The 19,013-nt window shown below is 33.9% G+C and overlaps 1 protein-coding gene across 1 annotated transcript in view; it reads left to right on the top strand.

The window, feature by feature from the left end:
• Window positions 1-19,013, top strand: part of kmt2cb (lysine (K)-specific methyltransferase 2Cb) — a 142,418-nt gene that overhangs the window by 23,371 nt on the left and 100,034 nt on the right. Inside the window, exon 5 of the mRNA XM_073849472.1 lies at window positions 8,105-8,290. Within this exon, the coding sequence (XP_073705573.1) occupies window positions 8,105-8,290 (186 nt within the window). The remainder of the gene's footprint in view (window positions 1-8,104; window positions 8,291-19,013) is intronic.

The raw sequence follows: 19,013 nt of genomic DNA, 5'->3' as shown, positions 1-19,013 counted from the left end.
AATACAAAACAATACACAAAAATATACAAAATAAGTATATAATAATACAGCAGTGAGTGGCATACAGTTATCATCCTGAAAAGATCTTGATTTTTTTTTAAATCTGAAAATATGTAATATAATTCAGTGTTTCCCACAGGTTTGAAGGCAATGTGTGGTGGTCAGCCCGGGGGGGGGGGGGGGGGTCTATGAGGGGGTTAGATGTTTGTCCGTTGGGGGGGGGGGGGTGCAGATGAAGGTTAATAATAATAAAAAAACTGTTAATAATTGGTTACACAGAACTTTATTACGTTAATTTAGCACCATATACGACAGCCTACTTGCTGCACAGTCTAAAACTTTTGTTAGGGCACCTTATTTTGCGGGGCTTCCTAACAAGGTTAATTTAGTTTTGCTTTTTAAATTCGTTTTATTTTAAATAGAGATCATGATTTCCTAGCAATTCTAAACTAAGCAAAATAATGTGAGAAAATATTAATTGCTTCAGTCTATTAAAAAGTGTTTAATTCATTTGAATGAATTATTAATAATTTAATACATAATATTTAAAAAAGAATATATTTAATACACCAACTTTTTATATTAAATTTATGAAAAAGTGGTTTGAATGAAAAAATGATTTGCTCACAAAAACATAACTGGATGAACCTGTGTTTTTGAATCAATCTCTAGTAGTCAATGACAAATACATTTTTTAACAGTTGTTTCCATCTAGTGGTGAAACAAAGCAATCGACACAAATATTACCTGAAGCGCCAATTACTTTAAAAAATTGACGTGCTCTGTTTTGATCTCTACCAGACATCACATCAGTGTTTATATCCAAACTATGACCTTTAATCAGAATATTGCTGTGATAATATTAACGACTTTGTATTTGAAAAGACTGTTTGTGAAGCTGTTTTGCCAAAAAGCTTTTTTTTTTTTTTTTTTACATAAACATGATGACCGCTATCTGTCAGCGGCAGTCCAAATATAGATTTGAATGTTCCGGTAAGTCTTTTCAAAGGTTTAAAAGACATGAGGAATCGTTGTCATTTACAAATGATCGCGTGGGTTTTTTAATTTTTGAATCTCTATCATTATTATTTATTTATTTTTATATTTTTGGTCGGTGTTGAATCTGTGGCGGTGCGCCACAGATTAAATTCCTACCGCCACAGATTCAACACCGACCAACACCGACCAACACCGTCTATGTGTGGGAAACACTGTAATTGTTGGCATCAAATAATGAGAAAATGTATGAGAAACTAATGAATTAAAATGTAAAAAAAAACTTAATTATTTTATTAATTTAAATTTATTTTAGGTAAGATTATAATTGTAAAACTGAAATAAAAATGTAAATAAAAATATATATATATTTACAAGCTCAATGTATTAATTTGCAAGCTCACTGTATTAAATTTATACAATTATTTTTTTCAAATGTAGTTTTATTTTTTATCAAACTCTGTGTTTTCGATTACATTTTTTGGATTCCATTGTAATGATTTCCTAAAATTTTAATAAGCTAAATAATTGATTATATATATATATATATATATATATATATATATATATATATATATATATATATATATTAGGGCCGGGACTCGATTAAAAAAATTAATCTAATTAATTAGAGGCTTTGTAATTAATTAATCGAAATTAATCGCATTTTAATCGCATATAAATATTTGACCTGAGAACAGTGAGAAGTAAGTTTTTTCATATGGATTTTTAGTATACCATTGAATAATGACTGAATACATAAACTTAAGCAACAAAATATTGTTTATTTTTGTTCAACCAAGTCCAACAGACCAGTGCAATATTGCACTGTGTAGCAATAGGATACAGTGTTTCCCCTAGGTTTCCATACTTTTTTTTTCTCGGTACTTTACCCTACTTTCTGTAATAACGAAAACATTTATTTCAGTGAAAAAATAAATCCAAAACTCTCTATTTTAACATTTTGAACAATAGGGCTTTACAATCTTTTGCTATTTTTTTTTTTAAAGAAATTCTTGTGTTTTAATTTTTCTCATAATCAACTGAAAGCATAAACATTTATTTATTTTTAATCAAATGAAAAATAAGCCTTTTTAATTTTTGGCAAACAAACAGAGGTTTGCTGTTAAAATCAATAAATAATAATAATTTAACATTTAAATAATAATCGTAGTATTTTTTTCTACAATTAAGTGGTTAATCATGTTGTTTTATTTATTTTTTATCATTGTTTTTTGTCAATTATTTAAATAGGAATATTGTTCTGTTTCATGTTAAACCGTACTTTTATTTTGACAGGTTGCCGTGAAGTTTCTGTGTGTAAAGTATGATATGATGCTAGTTTTCTCAAATGAAACGGTAAAAGTGACACTGACGGTAGCTTTGGAGATTGAGTCTATCTGTTCATGTGAGATGCAAATGCCAAAAATTACCGGGAGCGTCACTCGTGCAGTGTAAAAAAACGCGTCTCTGCCATTCTAACATACAGAGGCAAATGGTACATGCAGGATTCATATTAAAACGGTCTTTTTGCATTTCAGTTTTCACAGACACTAGTCCATATCGCGATTTGAATTAAGTGACAGACCAACTTTTGATTTATCAATCCAAAAATCGGCGAATTTACGTGGCATTCCGCACTATAGTAAATTCCGTTTTTATGAATGGAGTCCGCGATCCAGTCCGTGTTTTCTTGGAGGAGACATTGTAAACGCGCCCCCCTAAGATAATGGTAGGGGAAACACTGGGATATTTAGAAATATACTAGCCTTCATTTCAGAAATTCAGGTACCCTATAGGTAGGTAGACCTTCTGTAAAAGCATTGAGGTGATACATGAGGCTCGATGTGCTGCGGTGATATGCGCATTCCTTTGTCTGAACGCTAGTTGGTGCTCCAGTATAATTGGTCCGCTGAAACTCATCCAGTGAGAAACGTTCCGCGCGGTGCAAAATTAAGTGCGATTAAAATGCGTTAAAAAAAATTAACGCGTTATTTTTGTGTAATTAATTAATCTAAATTAACGCGTTAAAGTCCCGGCCCTAATATATATATATATATATATATATATATAATTTACTTTTTATTTTTTATTTTTTTATTAATTAAATTTTTTTTTAAATACTGTGTTGTGTAATTTGATTATTCTGGTAAATAATTTTCTGGTAAATATTACTTGAAGAATAATGTTTTAATAATAATTTTACTAGTAATAGTAGTAGTACTATCATTACATTAAGTACTATATTTTTGTCACAATTTCTTCAAGTTAAACCAAACTGACCTACTTTTGATTTATTCATCCAAAATTTAGCAAATTCCGTGGCATTCCACGTTATACAGCAAATTCCATTTTTATAACTGGATTCCACGATTCAAATCGTAGGTCCCTACATACACTGCTAAAGTGATAAGAGTAATATGTATGCTATTTCAAACAGGCCTTTTTATATCTCATTTGATTGCACTGTCAAAAAGATGATTTGGAATAAAATCCAAAACTACGTACTAAATGCAACTGCAGTTAATTGCATAAGACAAAAATTTAGCAAAAATACAGTTTGAAAGTATGCAGTATAGAGTATATACTACACAGTATATAGCAGTACACAGCCTGAACACAGCCTTTATTGCTAGTCTTGGGTTCGTCCTCTGGGTTTGTTAGTATGTTCATGCAGCATGTCTGTTTGTTTATGCTCTCAGCTGAATGTGCCTCAATGTTGATGTTACACTACAAATTTAAGGTTCCCCTGCCACACATGCACAAACACACATAAACACACAAACCCCTGTCCAAACAGTCAGCTCACCACGGCCACAGCTCTCAGCCTTCAGTCCATGAAAGGCTGTTAACGGCTCTTTAGTACTGCTCATGACCAGGTTTATATCTGATCAATATTTACTGTTTTTCTCCTTAAACTGTGATGACAACACAACAGCCTTGCTGATAACTCAGTGGGATTCGTTGCAATGCTCAAAGATGACTTTTTGCTAATTTATCACCAAAATATTTGACGTAGCCACATTGCAACACAAAATAATGTTTTTCTGTCTTTCATGAAGATCTGATGGTTTTATAGGAAAGTTGTGAAGTCGGAGTTACTCATAATATTGCCTTTCATGGTTGAATCTGTTGTGTCTAAATGTTGTGTAGCTATATTTAAATATGTTAACATGAAGCGTCTCCTCACTCTTATTCCAGCGAGGAGCCCTAGTTTAATTGTTGAAATTTTTCCCATTTTCAGGAAGCGTGAAAATAAAAGACACAGCATGTGTGAATTCTAACACTCCCACATACTTATTAGTAGTATAAACTTTGGTTTCGCAACTTGTTTTCGTTTCCCTCGTGTAGCAGTTAGACATTTACACTTTCTGCGAAGCAGTGGTTTTGCTGAAGTTTATTTCAAACTTATAGTAAAAATGTATAGATTACAATTAATTGATATTGTTGATATCATTCCTTAAATGTGTTTTTAGAAAGCCACGTGTTACAAAATGTTTGTGTTTATGGATCTTTTATAAAATACTTATTTAAGAAAAAGGGTTTCAGAGTTTCAAATGAACAAAAGGGACGGTTCACGAAAAATTTAGTCAGCCTCATGTTGTTCCAAACCCATTAGACTTTCATTTATCTTTGAAACCCAGATAAATTTTCAACGAAACCAAAAAGTTATTGGATGAATTCCAAATGCCATTTTTACGCCTTTGAAGGGCACTTCGGGAAGGAGACGTCATTTGAAGAGCGTTCCAAATTGTAGTGAACAAGTGAATGCTTTCAAGAAGTCCGTTAGTGAGGAGGGGTACATATGTAAAATGGTGCGTAATACACAGAAAACATAATTACAAATAGCATATTTATTTGCAATCAACAGTGATAAGAGATTTATGTTGTAAGAACAGCTAATGGGATTTGTCCTGGTAACTTTCCAGGAGAAGGTAATGAGGAAATTACGTTTCATTGCTGTCTTTGCCAAGTATGTTCTTAGGGGTTTGGAATGACATGAAGATGAGTAATTGATGACAGAATCTGTGTTTTCGTGTGCATTTAAAATCATTTACTGAATAGGCTCTGTTTGTGTGAATCTGTGGGGGGAAAATTGACCATTAAGACCCACTGTGTTTTTTTTTTGTTTTTTTTAAATTTTATAATCATTTTTAATACTTTAATTTTTTAAAATAAATATTATAGTTTTCATTAAACATGAAATCATCAATTTCTAGAAAGCTTGTGCTCTTGTCTAATGTCTATGAAAGTCTATAAAGCGTCTGTACACTTGGATGTTTTTAATTACAATTTTATAGAAAAAACGAAACAAAAATATGGTATAATCTTGGCAGTCACTTATGATAGTGATACAGGACACCCAGAAGTGTTTTATTTTTATTTTTCAAATTTTTAAATTAGGGGTGGACATAGATTAATTTTTTTAATCTAGATTAAATCTTGGAATTAATCTAGATTAATCTAGATTAAAATGGCTAATTTGAATTCTGCTGAAGGCATTCAGAATATGTGTGCTACCCAAATAATGACTAAAAGTAAGTCTTTGAGAATGGATCATAAAGCTCATAAAGCTGTTCTATGATAATTTGTTGATGAAAATAAATTATGTTCAATTAGATGTACTTGTGTTTACTAACTAACTAACAATGAAATTATTTTTTCTACCTATTAGATTGTGTTTTTTTAACGTCAACACCTACCCAGCCCATTACATGTTACACCGTACTTTTATTTTGACAGGTTGCCGAGAAGTTTCTGTGTATACAGTATGATATGATGCTAGTTTTCTCAAATGAAACGGTAAAAGTGACACTCACAGCAGTTTGGGAGATTGAGTTTATCTGTTTATGTGAGATGAAAATGCCAAAAATTACCGGGAGCGTCACGTGTGTTTCAGTATGCGTGTAGTAAAAGCGCGTCTCCACCATGCATACATACACAGCTAGGCAAACGGAACATATCTGATTCATATTAAAACGGTCTTTTTGCATTTCAGTTTTCACATACACTAGTCCATATCGCGATTTGAATTAAGTGACAGACCAACATTTGATTTATGAATCCAAAAAACGACGAATTTACGTGGCATTTCGCTATAGTAGATTCGGTTTTTATGAATGGAGGACGACGCGAGCCGTCTGTGTTTTGGCGGAGGAGACTTAAACGAGCGACCATATTCTATAGTCTTTGGTATACATCCGCGTTAAACTATCAAGGTGAAAGTCATCATAGCTTGCGTAGTTTAGACCCAGCTCCCAACCCAAATTTGAGAATAGATTAACGGCGATATTTTTTTTATCGCACGATAAGAGTTTCACGTTAACGCAGCACGTTAACGCCGATAACGGCCCACCACTATTTTAAATACATTTTAAAGAAATGCGTAGTGTCAACATCAATCAACTTTTACTGAAAAATTAAACAACATTTTAAATGCGTGTACTCTGCTTGTAAATATATTAGCATGTATTATGCACATTATTTTTTGAAAGACATTGATGTTGTAATATTAAAATGACGTGAATTTAAAAACACATGAATCATAAGGTAATAATTATTTATTTCTTAGGCCTGCAAACATTCAGTGAAGTGATTGACGTTAATAAGTGTGTTATGTCAATGTTTTTAGTTCTAATATTCCAACCAAGCCAGTCTTAGTTTTTGAGAGGCATGATAATGCACATGAAGTCTGAACTATGTTTGCATTTTGAGTTTGAGATGTTTACATATAGTCCACAAGACAAAAAAAAAATTGCTGCAATTATTAATAAACCCCTTCAAAAGTTTGGGAACCCTTATACTGTGTGTGATTACCTGGATGATCTACGACAGTTAAACTGAGCACTGTTTTTCTGAAATATCCTCCAGGTCCTGCAGATTTTTCAGTTTTTCAGCATCTTTTGCATATTTGAACCCTTTCCAGCAGTGACTATGGTTTTGAAAATCATCTTTTCACATTGAAGACAATTGAGAGACTCAAACACAACTATTAAAAAAGGTTCAAACATTCACTGATGCTCCAGAAGGAAACATGATGCATTAAGAGCCGGGGGTGAAAACTTTTGAATTTAAAGGTCAAGGTAAATTTGTGCTTAATTTGTCTTCTGGGAAACATGCAAGTATCTTAAGAAAAATAAGAAAAATCTGGACATCTTCATCCTGTTCAAAAGTTTTCACCCCCCGCTTAATACATCATGTTTCCTTCTGAAGCATCAGTGAATGTTTAAACGTTTTTTAATAGTTGTGTTTGAGTCCCTCGATCGCCCTCAGTGTGAAAAGATGGATCTCAAAATCATACAGTCACTGCTGGAAAAGGTTCAAATATGCAAAAGATGCTGAAGAATCTGCAAGACCTGGATGATTTTTCTGATGAACAGTGCTTCGTTTAACTGTTCAGAACAAACAAGGGACTCATAAACAGCCATTATAAAACAAAACAACAGTTTTATATCATTCAGGTAACCACACATAAAGAACCAAGGGTTCCCAAACGTTTGAAGGCGGTTATTTTAATAATTTCAGCTTTTTTTTTTTTTTGTCTTGTGGACTATATGTAAACATCTTTTCTGTAAAATATCTTACTCAGGACAGTATTAAATAAAAAAATAACATGCATTTTGTATGATCTCTCTTATTTTGTTAAAATTATTCACATTTTCACAGATTCTTCAAGGGGTTCCCAAACTTTGTACATAAAGCCACTGTACTTATTTTTCAGAATTAAGTTTATTTCATGGCTTAATAATCTACGTTACTCAGAGGTAGTCAAAAAATGTTACATTCAGCTTCGGCAAATAGTTTTTTGAGCTTTTATATCAAAAAAAGCAAATCATGTTGTAAAAAACAAACAAATTTTTTTTTAAGCACGTTGTATTATTGTTAACTCTTAGCAGATTTTGACTAATATGTTATTTATATGTTATATACTGAGTAAAAATAGATTTTGTATTGCAAATGTTGCAACTTTTAAATCTTTGAGGTAGATCTTTGAGGGTTAAAGGAACGTTCAGCATTTAACCGAAACATTCCTTCAAACCCATTAGAGAACTGTAATGTGTGCCATCTTGTTTCGCTGGCTAACCGCGTTCCTCTCGTCTCCCCACAGCGAACAGCTCTGTGCCTTCTGTTACTGTGGTGGTCGAAGCCTGTTGGGCCAGGGGGATCTGAAGCCATTCAGGGTCACGCCCGGATACGACCCTCCAGTCCCACAATCCTCCGCAGAGGAGGGCCACGACCGTGACGACAAGAGTGGGGCTGCCAGCCAATCAGGGAGGCACAGGGGCCCAGAGAGGTAAGCTGATTGGCTGAGAGTAAAGCTGTTGTATGATATGGGCTGTGATGTGTAGTTTAATGTTTAAATGAGCTTAGTTAAATTAGCAGGGTTTTTCCAGCCAGCCTCTTTGAAATAGATCGGATGGTACGGGCCATTGTTAGAGAGAGGAGAGCGTTACACGAGCCAAAGGATGTGCGTGCGTGTGTGTGTGCTTTCATAAGGGCTCTTCTGAACGGTAGGCCTGTTACAGGCAGCGGGGCGCTGATATCTGACGTCACTGGTTGAATCATCCTCATCTGGATGAAATTTCAGGCAGAGACTGTTTGAATACGGATCATTCCAGTTGAAAATTGCACTCAGTGCTCTAGTATGTGTGTGTTTTTGCTTAATATCCTGGAGACAGACTCATGTGAAGCAAACACGGCATCTGTCCTAAAGTGACCCGCTGCGTCGTCTCAGCAAATGGCAATGCTTATTTGTCCCACATACTTTAATTTAAAGCATATTGGAGTGGTGCAGTGTCTCCTAAAGCTATGATATGATTATAGTACGCTTCTGTTAGTTTTAGTAGTATACTGCTCTTCACAGATTCACAGTCTCATGCTAAATAAGGTTGCATTTTTTTTGAAGAACATTTCAAATATTCTCTCAAATATATTTTAAAATGTAATTTATTTCTGCGACCAAAGCTGAATTTTCAACATTATTACTCCATCTTCAGTGTCCTATGATCGTTCAGAAATCATTCTAATATCTCAAGGAATTATTATTATTATTGTTATTAATGTTAAAAACAGTTGTGCTGCTTAATATTTTGTAAAAAAAACGTGATACACCTTTTTTTTCAGGATTTTTTTTTTATAAATAGTAAGTAACAGCATTTATTTTAAATATAAGTTATTTAATTTTTTTTAACTATTTATAATACGTCTTTATTGTCACTTTTGATTAATTTTAAATAGAAATTATTTAATTGAATCATTTTAACTATTTGTAATCTCATATAATACGTTTTTATTGTCACTTTAGATCAATTTTAAATAGAAATTATTGAATAAAATTATTTTAAATATTTATAATCCTTTATAATATGTAATTTTTGTCACTTTTGATCAGTTTTAAATTAAAATTATGTAATTGAATTGTTTTAAATATTTATAATCTTTTAAAACACGTATTTTTTGTCACTTTGGATCAATGTTGAATAGAAATTATTTAATTGAATTATTTTTAAAAATGTGTAAATCTTTATGAGACGTCTTAATTGTCACTTTGGATCAATTTTAAATAGAAATTATTTAATTGAATTGTTTTAAATATTTATAATCCTTTATAATATTGCCATTTTAATCAGTTTAATGCATCCTTGCTCAATAAAATGAATATATAAAAGTATATATATATATATATATATATATATAGTATATAGTACTGTATATAGTATAAGTATATATATATATATATATATATATATATATATATATATGTACCTAAAATAAATTGTCCATGTCCATTTATGTTGTCCTCTACGTTATGCACAAAATCTAGCCTGTATTTTGTGTATTTTATGTTTAATCAATAAACAAATGCCATGTTTGAGCTACATGTAATGGCATAGTGCTATAGCGATATCGTTTACGTTAAATAACCAGATAGATGTAAATCCTATGGCCTGTTCTTCATTCACAAAGGTGTGATCACGCGCATGGCTGTTGGCTGTTTGCTTTTCATATGTGGCTCTCTGAGAGCACTCTCCCCGAGCTGATCATTACCCTGCAGCTATTGGGAGTCACAGAGCGAGATGTGAGACGCCGGCCCCAGCGTGCGCTCAGCCCAACAAAGGGCCCTCTCCCTGCTCTCTCGCACAGCTGCCTAATTTGTCTTGGCTCTTTGGAGCCAATCAGCCGTCTCCCAGGGGCCCGTGTGACGTAATGTGCTGCCAGTCTGATGTTGGCGCTCCACCAGCCCTGCTGAGCTTTGTCATCTGTGGGCCGCATTAAGAGCAGCAGGTCTGAATGTGGAGTAGTGAGGCATGATAGTGGAAAAGACCATTTTAAGACAATCTATGGAGGCTTGGTTCATTTGCAGCAGCATGAAAGAAAATTAAGTTGTCTCTCTTCTTTCTTTTGGGAAAAAATATTATAACCTTGTGATAAATAGTTTGAAAAATCAAAAGAAAATTCGGAAACACTTTACAATTAGGTGTCATTTGTTAACATTACTTAATGTATTAACTAACATGAGCAAACAATAAACAATACATTTATTTGTTTAATAATCCTTGTTAACATCACATAATAAAAATACAATTGTTTATTGTTTATTCATGTTAATTCACAGTGCATTAACTAATGTTAAAACACAAATTTTTATTTTAATAATGCATTAGCAAATGTTGAAATTTACATTAAGATTAATAAATGCAGTCGAAGTATTGTTCATTCTTTTCATGTTAACTAAAGTAGTTAACTAATGTTAATGTTAATGAATCATTTGATTTAGATCGAAACTTCAGAGCAGGTTCTTAAATCATTCTGGTTCGTGAAACATTATTCAGATCGGGCCTTCAGAGTGTGGATCGCGAATGATTTCAATTAGATCTGAACTTCGGAGTGGGTTCGCCAATCTTTTGCTTTAGATCCGAACCTAGGAGCGTGAATCGCGAATCAATTAAATTTAAATCGGGCCTTCAATTCGCATATCGCAAATCATTTGATTTAGATAAGGACTTTGGAGGGGGTTCGCAAATCATTTGACTTAGATCCGAACTTTGCATATCACAAATCAATTTATTTAATTCAGAACTTTGCATGTTACGAATAATTTGATTCAGAACGGGATTTCAGAGCGCGTATCACAAATCAGTTGATTTAAATCGAAACTTCAGAGCAGGTTCTTAAATCATTCCGCAAATTGAATGATTTGCCATCCGTGCTCCTAAATCCTGATCTGAAATGATGGTTCGTGAATCATTATTTAGATCGGGTTTTCGGAGCGTGGATCGCAAATCTTTTGCTTTAGATCGGAACTTAGGAGAGTGAATCGCAAATCGTGAATCATTTAATTCAAATCGGGCCTTCAAATCGCATAACGCAAATCATTTGATTTAGATCAGGACTTCGGAGTGGGTTCGCGATTCATATCGCAAATCAATTTATTTAGTCCGGAACTTTGCATATCACAAATAATTTGATTCAGATCGGGACTTTAAAGCATGTATCAAAAATTATAAGTCCTGATCTGAAATGATGTTTTGTGAATCATTATTCAGATCGGCCCTTCAGAGCGTGGATTGCGAATGATTTCATTTAGATCGGAACTTGAATCGCAAATCATTTAATTCAAATTGGGCCTTCAGTTCGCATACCTTGGAGGGGGTTCGCGAATCATTTGACTTAGATCCGAACTTTGCGTATCGTAAATCAATTTATTTAGTTCAGAACTTTGCATATTACGAACAATTAGATTCAGAACAGAACTTCAGAGCGGGTTCGCAAATCTTTTGCTTTAGATCGGAACATAGGAGTGTGAATCGTGAAACGTGAATCATTTAATTCAAATTGGGCCTTCAATTCGCATATCGCAAATCATTTGATTTAGATCAGGACTTTGGAGGGGGTTCCCAAATCATTTGACTTAGATCCGAACTTTGCATATCACAAATCAATTTATTTTGTTCAGAACTTTGGATCGTGAATGATTTAATTTAGATCGGAACTTCGGAGCGGGTTTGCAAAGCTTTTGCTTTTGTTCGGAACCTAGGAGAGTTAATCACGAATCGTGAATCATTTAATTCAAATTGGGCCTTCAAATCGCATATCATTTGATTTAGATCAGGACTTCGGAGTGGGTTCGCGACTCATTTGACTTTGTGCATTGCAAATCAATTTATTTAGTTCGGAACTTTGCATATCACAAATAATTTGATTCAGATCGGGACTTTGGAGCATGTATCACAAATCATGAGTCCTGATCTAAAATGATGGTTTGTGAATCATTATTCAGATCGGGCCTTTGGAGCGTGGATCGCATTGATTTCATTTAGTTCGGAACTTCGGAGCGGGTTCGCAAATTTTTTGCATTAGATCGGAACCTAGGAGAGTTAATCACGAATCGTGAATCATTTAATTCAAATCAGCCTTCAAATCGCATATTGCAAATCATTTGATTTAGATCTGGACTTCGGAGGGGGTTCACGATTCATTTGACTTTGTGTATCGCAAATCAATTTATTTAGTTCGGATCTTTGCCTATTGCAAATAATTTGATTCAGATCGAGACTTTGGAGCATGTATCATGAATGATGATGTCCTGATCTGAAATGATGGTTTGTGAATCATTCAGATCAGGCCTTCGGAGCATGGATTGCAAATGATTTAATTTAGTTCGGAACTTCGGAGCGGGTTCGCAAATTTTTTGCTTTAGATCGGAACCTAGGAGAGTGAATTGCGAATCGTTTGATTCAGATCTGGACTTTGGAGCGGTTTCTCAAATATTTTTTTTTTTAGTTTTTTTTTTGTAAGTGAGATCTCTAATTGAAGTCCTAGAAAATTAAAAAAAATAGTGCTTGAAAAAGTCCTAGAAAGTCCTGGAATTTTATTTTACAGTGTTTGGTCACACCAGGGTTCAGATGGCAGCGTTCACACTTATTCAAATGAACCGCACTAACAAAATCGAATCAAACAAAAAAAGTGTATACACACCCTAAGAGCAAGTGACTGCACCAGCGCCTCCATCTGTCATGCAGTAATTGCGCCACTATTCAGCTTCCAAACTCCGCATATTTTTCTAGATTAACATTAGATTTAGCTGTCATGTAAAGTAACTACTACTTACATATTTTAAATGATAAGCCATATTTGCGGTTGATGAATCATAGGCGAGCTTTCGGATGTCCTGCTCGATGTACTAATTTATAGAGGTCGACTGATGTATCGGTTTTGCCGATTAATCGGCACCGATAGTTGATTTTGTATAGATATTTAAAGATCCATCTTTAGCTTGATTGTTGATGTAATGGTAACACTTTGCAATATGAGTCCATTTGTAACATTAAGATTGATAAAAGCTGTAGAATAGTATTGTTCCTTGTTAGAGTGTGTTAATTTCTTTTTATTTAAAAAAATTGTTGCTTTTGTTAACAATAATTAACTATAAAGTGTAATGATCAATATATATATATATATTAGGGCTGTCAAAATTAACGCGTTAATAGCGCGTTAACGCAAATTCATTTTAACGGCACTAATTTTATTAACGCGCGATTAACGCAGCGCGCATTTTCTGTTTGACCCACTACCTAGCCCATAGTTAAAGAAATGGATGCACAATGTTGGCAACCTAGCGAAAAGTGTCTAGCAACAATACATAAGGCTCTTCGGTTTTGCTGAACGTGCGTGAGGTCTCCCAATGCGCGCGCACCTCCCTCTCTTTATATCTGCGTCTGCTCTGTTCAGCGAGCGGCAGTGAAGCAGCGCTTTCAGTTAAACCAGAAATTATGTTGCTTCCAGTGCTTGAAGTGGGCCGGTACGCAGGTACACTGGCACTTCTGGCATATTTAATGAATGCAAGCGGAGTCGAGCTACGTTAGGATTGTTGCTGTGGGGTTGATGCGTAAAGCCGTAAAACGGCTACATCATATGCACGCCAAAGTTAATTTTAGCTTATTAATAGCACGCCAAATAGAAACAGAAAGTCGTGCTAGTGCGCATTTGCATGAGACCAGGCTCTCCAATCAGTACATTATAACCAAAACAATACATTAAAACATAAAAGAAGCAGGTTTTTGGGATCAAATAACTTTAAATGGCTAAACTCCTAAAAAGTGATCCTGAAGGCATTCATACAGGAAGTTAAAAACAGCAATAATAATGAAATGAATAGTGTCCAGATGCCGGTAAATGATTCTTTTCAGTGATTGAATCATGATCATAATTCAGGATTTTTTTCAGTCATTATTTCATATTACTTTGGTTGTCTGATAACAGAAATATTAAATCAAAACAATGGAAACAGTTTTGTTGAGAACTTGGCTGCATTAAATTACAGTATGTGGGCACCGAGAAGCAAACAAATGTAATAATAAATGTAGATTTTGCATGTTCAGAAGAAGTGAGCTGCCCTGTCCTGCAAATAATGTAAACAGGCTTGTGTAAGTAAATTGCTCAGTGCAAAGAAAGAGAAGTTATGGGAACCTGGTGTTTCTATGTTCTTTTTTCATGTGTCTAATAGACATGAACAAGTTATTTGAAAAACATCTATGACATTTGAAACAAGTAAGTCTAGTCAAGTATGGTTTCACTGATAATAAACACATATTTGCTTAAAGCATCCATATTTGTCCATGCCAATGTTGATTAGAGTATTAAAAACTTTAAAAAGTATTAATTTAAGGTACATTTAGAACAGATAAAAATGTGCGATTAATCGCGAGTTAACTCAAGACAACCATGCGATTAATCGCGATTAAAAAATTTAATCGATTGACAGCCCTAATATATATATATATATATATATATATATATATATATATATATATATATATTAGTGGTGGGCCGTTATCGGCGTTAACGTGCTGCGTTAATGTGAAACTCTTATCGTGCGATAAAAAAAATATCGCCGTTAATCTATTCTCAAATCTGGGTTGGGAGCTGGGTCTAAACTACGCAAGCTATGATGACTTTCACCTTGATAGGATGTATACCGAAGACTGTAGAATATGGTCGTGCGTTTAAGTCTCCTCCGCCAAAACACAGACGGGATCACGTCGTCCTCCATTCATAAAAACCGAATCTACTATAGCGAAATGCCACGTAAATTCGTCGTTTTTTGGATTCATAAATCAAATGTTGGTCTGTCACTTAATTCAAATCGCGATATGGACTAGTGTATGTGAAAACTGAAATGCAAAAAGACCGTTTTAATGTGAATCCGATATGTTCCGTTTGCCTAGCTGTATGTATGAATGATGGAGACGAGCTTTTACTACACGCATACTGAAACACACGTGACGCTCCCAGTAATTTTTGGCATTTTCATCTCACATGAACAGATAAACTCAATCTCCCAAACTGCTGTGAGTGTCACTTTTACCGTTTCATTTGAGAAAACTAGCATCATATCATACCGTATACACAGAAACTTCACGGCAACCTGTCAAAATAAAAGTACGGTGTAACATGTAATGGGTTGGGTAGGTGTTGACGTTAAAAAAAACACAATCTAATAGGTAGAAAAAATAATTTCATTGTTAGTTAGTTAATAAACACAAGTACATCTAATTGAACATAATTTATTTTCATCAACAAATTATCATAGAACAGCTTTATGAACTTTATGATCCATTCACAAAGACTTAGCCTACTTTTAGTCATTATTTGGGTAGCACACATATTCTGAATGCCTTCAGCAGAATTCAAATTAGCCATTTTAATCTAGATTAATCTAGATTAATTCCAAGATTTAATCTAGATTAATCTAGATTAAAAAAAATTAATCTATGCCCACCCCTAATATATATATATATCTTCTGTGGTACAAACAAGAAAATGTGGCAGGCCACATGAAGCACCTTACACATTTCCAACACTGCATGGTAGTTATACTGACATCTGTTGAAACATGTTTGTTTGTGTTGGTTTCCATGATTGTTGGCTAGTGTACATCATTTAATTGCTTTGTTAGGTTATCCAAAATAGCATGAAACCCCATTTGTTTATACAGCATGAGTAGTACTAGGTGAAATAATACGGCACGTTGTTCTCAGAAATTATATTTCGTATCATTCCCGTCTATTGTCGTGGGATTACTCAGAATGTCAGTCAGCAGCGCACGCTGCGTTTGAAATCACCGCTGACCCCTCGTATATGTCAGCCGTCCCAGCAGGTGGATAGAGGAGGGGTGTAATGAGATGCACCAGGCTGTGATGGATGCGTTTTTGTCCCATGATGTATTTACGATGAGTCATTTCTGTGTAAGTGGTTAATCAATCAGCACCATCCCACACCTAAATTAAAATGGCTGTGAGTCAAACCCCTCCAGTGCCTGAATGTCAAGAATAAATTAACACTCTCCTGGTGCCGGTGGCTCATGATAGAGAGCCAGCAGTTAGAGAGCATGTACACATTCATCTCAGTCTGTTAAATAAGCTGTAAAAAAAATTAGGGCCTGGAAACATTTTGATTGAATTAAATACATGATATGAACTTATTAATTAAGATTGAATCAACCACACTTTCATATATATCATCATAATTAGTTAAAAAGCCTAAATATAGATCATTTACAGACATGCATAATTTATAGATAATTTACAGATGAATAATCATTGAATAGGCATTACAAAAAATGTTAAATTAAAATATGTTTATTTTACATTAAAAATGTATAGACAGTATTTATTTATTTTATTACGTCACATAAAAACAAAATGTTTATATAATACAGTAACATGTTAATAGGATATTAAGCTCTTGAAGAACTGAAAAGAAACAATTAGTTATACAAATCTATTAAATAATTTAATATTAAGTACATTTGAGTAAGTTTTCCATTTTAGTTAGCATGTATTTTGTTTGGATATATATATTCATTTAGAAAAATATACAAATCTTCATTCTGTTCAAAAGTTTACACCCTCTGGCTCTTAATGCATGGTTTTACCCTCTTAAGCATTAGTGAGCTTTTGAACCTTCTGTAATAGTTGCATATGAGTCCTTCAGTTGTCCTCTGTGTGAAAAGATGGATCTCAAAAGCATACAGTCATTGTTGGAAAGGGTTCAAATACATACAAATGCTGGAAAACCAAAGAATTTGTGGGACCTGAAGGATTTTCTGCAGAACAGCAGACAGTTCAACTGTTCAGGACAAACACAGGACTCATGAACAACTATCAGTGAACAAAAAAAGCACACTTGTGGATAATTGTGGTAAGAACACAGTATTGAGAATCAAGGGGATGCAAACTTTTGAACAGGGTCATTTTTATAAATGTAACTATTATTTTCATTTGTGGACTATATGTAAATATCTTTTATGTGAAATATCTTATTCAGGTCAGTAGTAAATAAATAATAACATGCATTTTGTATGATTTTACTTATTTTGTTAAAATAATTAACATTTTGCAACTGTTTTGTTATGATTTTAGTTTGAACTAAATTTACCCAAGTGACTGTTACTTATCTAGCTAAAGCATTTTTAGGTGTTAGCAAAAATATTTTGTAATATTTGTGTATTAATTAATGAAAGCTGGTGCAGAAAAACAAATGACCAATTTCAGTGTTTTGCACTGTTTATTCCATTATTAGTGGCAGAAATTTAAAGGCAGAGCAACCAGAGACCGTTTATTTAGGGATTAATTGGACTTGGATGCAGTTGGGTGATCTAATTTGATATTTGGCAGACTGACATTGTAGCATATTTTGCAAGAAAAAGAACTGATGCCAGACCATTGAAAGGTTCTGTAAATGTTCTACATTCAATGGGAACATATTTTGGAAAATCACATATCTGATGTTGTGTTACTTGTTTTCTGTGGCAGTGTGGTCGCACTATTATTATTATCGCAACAGAAACAGTCCCTCATTACTCTTGATTTAATGGTTAATCTTGCCATTAAACTAAATAAAAGAATCATCATCGGTTTGTTAATTTTGACACACCCTCTCCTAATAACGTGTCCTAACCAGGCGTTACAAGACAAAGCGCATCCTGAGATTTTATCCAAACCAGTCATGACTGTGACAAACACAGAGCAATAAAACATTGATGGTTTCTATTGTAGTCGCATCATGCTGAGTAGCTCCGCCCACAGGCCAGTCTTATTGGTCCAAAATCCTGGTCAACATACCTGTATATTAAAGAGGTTATTAAGTGGATTCGTTTTATTTAAACCTTTAAAGGATTTGCACAAAAAAAGTAACATATTTGCAAAAAAAAAAAAAAAAAATGTAAATTGCATGGGAAACAGTATTAACGCCCCCTCACTATTGCATGTGAGTAAGTGTTTTGAAGCGTTATTCATATAAAACCTTCTTCATTGAAGAAAAAGCGTTATGAAGAAGCATTATCTGTTGTCAGACAAAATACAGTTGGCTGCTTCATCTTTCAACAAACGTTTCTTTGCAAACTCTCTATTACACTATGCCTCATTAACTAGACAATCTGTCATAAAATTCTCTGAACAAACATACAATCCTCCAACATAATCCGGGGCCACTTGTTGATGATGCTGAAAACCTTCTGAAGACCATACAGATGCTAACATGCTGTTTAAACTGGATGTAGCTTGACTCTTGATCTTGTTGTCGGAAGTAGCTTAAGTACATGAAATATGTCAGAAATTGAATGTATATTGTATCTAGTATAGAAAACGTCAGTGATTATAATGGCTTTTGACATGATGCTATGCAATGCTTGTGCCTGATGTAAAAAGGTTTCAGGCTGCTTACTGAATGCCAGTGGGCAAACCCTATAGTGTGATAATGTTTAACTATTTGTCAATGTCTTGCTCTGAAGGCAGTCATATGCAAATCTATTTGCCCATATGACGTCCCAGATTTCTCAACATCCAAACAAGTCATTTTGGTGAGAGCTTGTTTATGTAATTGCTTTTTCTGTACTGAGAAGGGCATATTTAACCAATGACACTTGCACTTGGATGTTTGAATGGTAATAAAATCTCTTATATGCCAAAAGATAGGAACATTTGATTTTTTTTAAGGTCACCAAATAGAAAAAA

This window comes from Garra rufa, chromosome 10, assembly GCF_049309525.1.
Source record: "Garra rufa chromosome 10, GarRuf1.0, whole genome shotgun sequence".
Taxonomy (NCBI): domain Eukaryota; kingdom Metazoa; phylum Chordata; class Actinopteri; order Cypriniformes; family Cyprinidae; genus Garra; species Garra rufa.
Note: the sequence above shows the minus strand (reverse complement) of the source record. Positions and strands in the feature narration are given on the sequence as shown.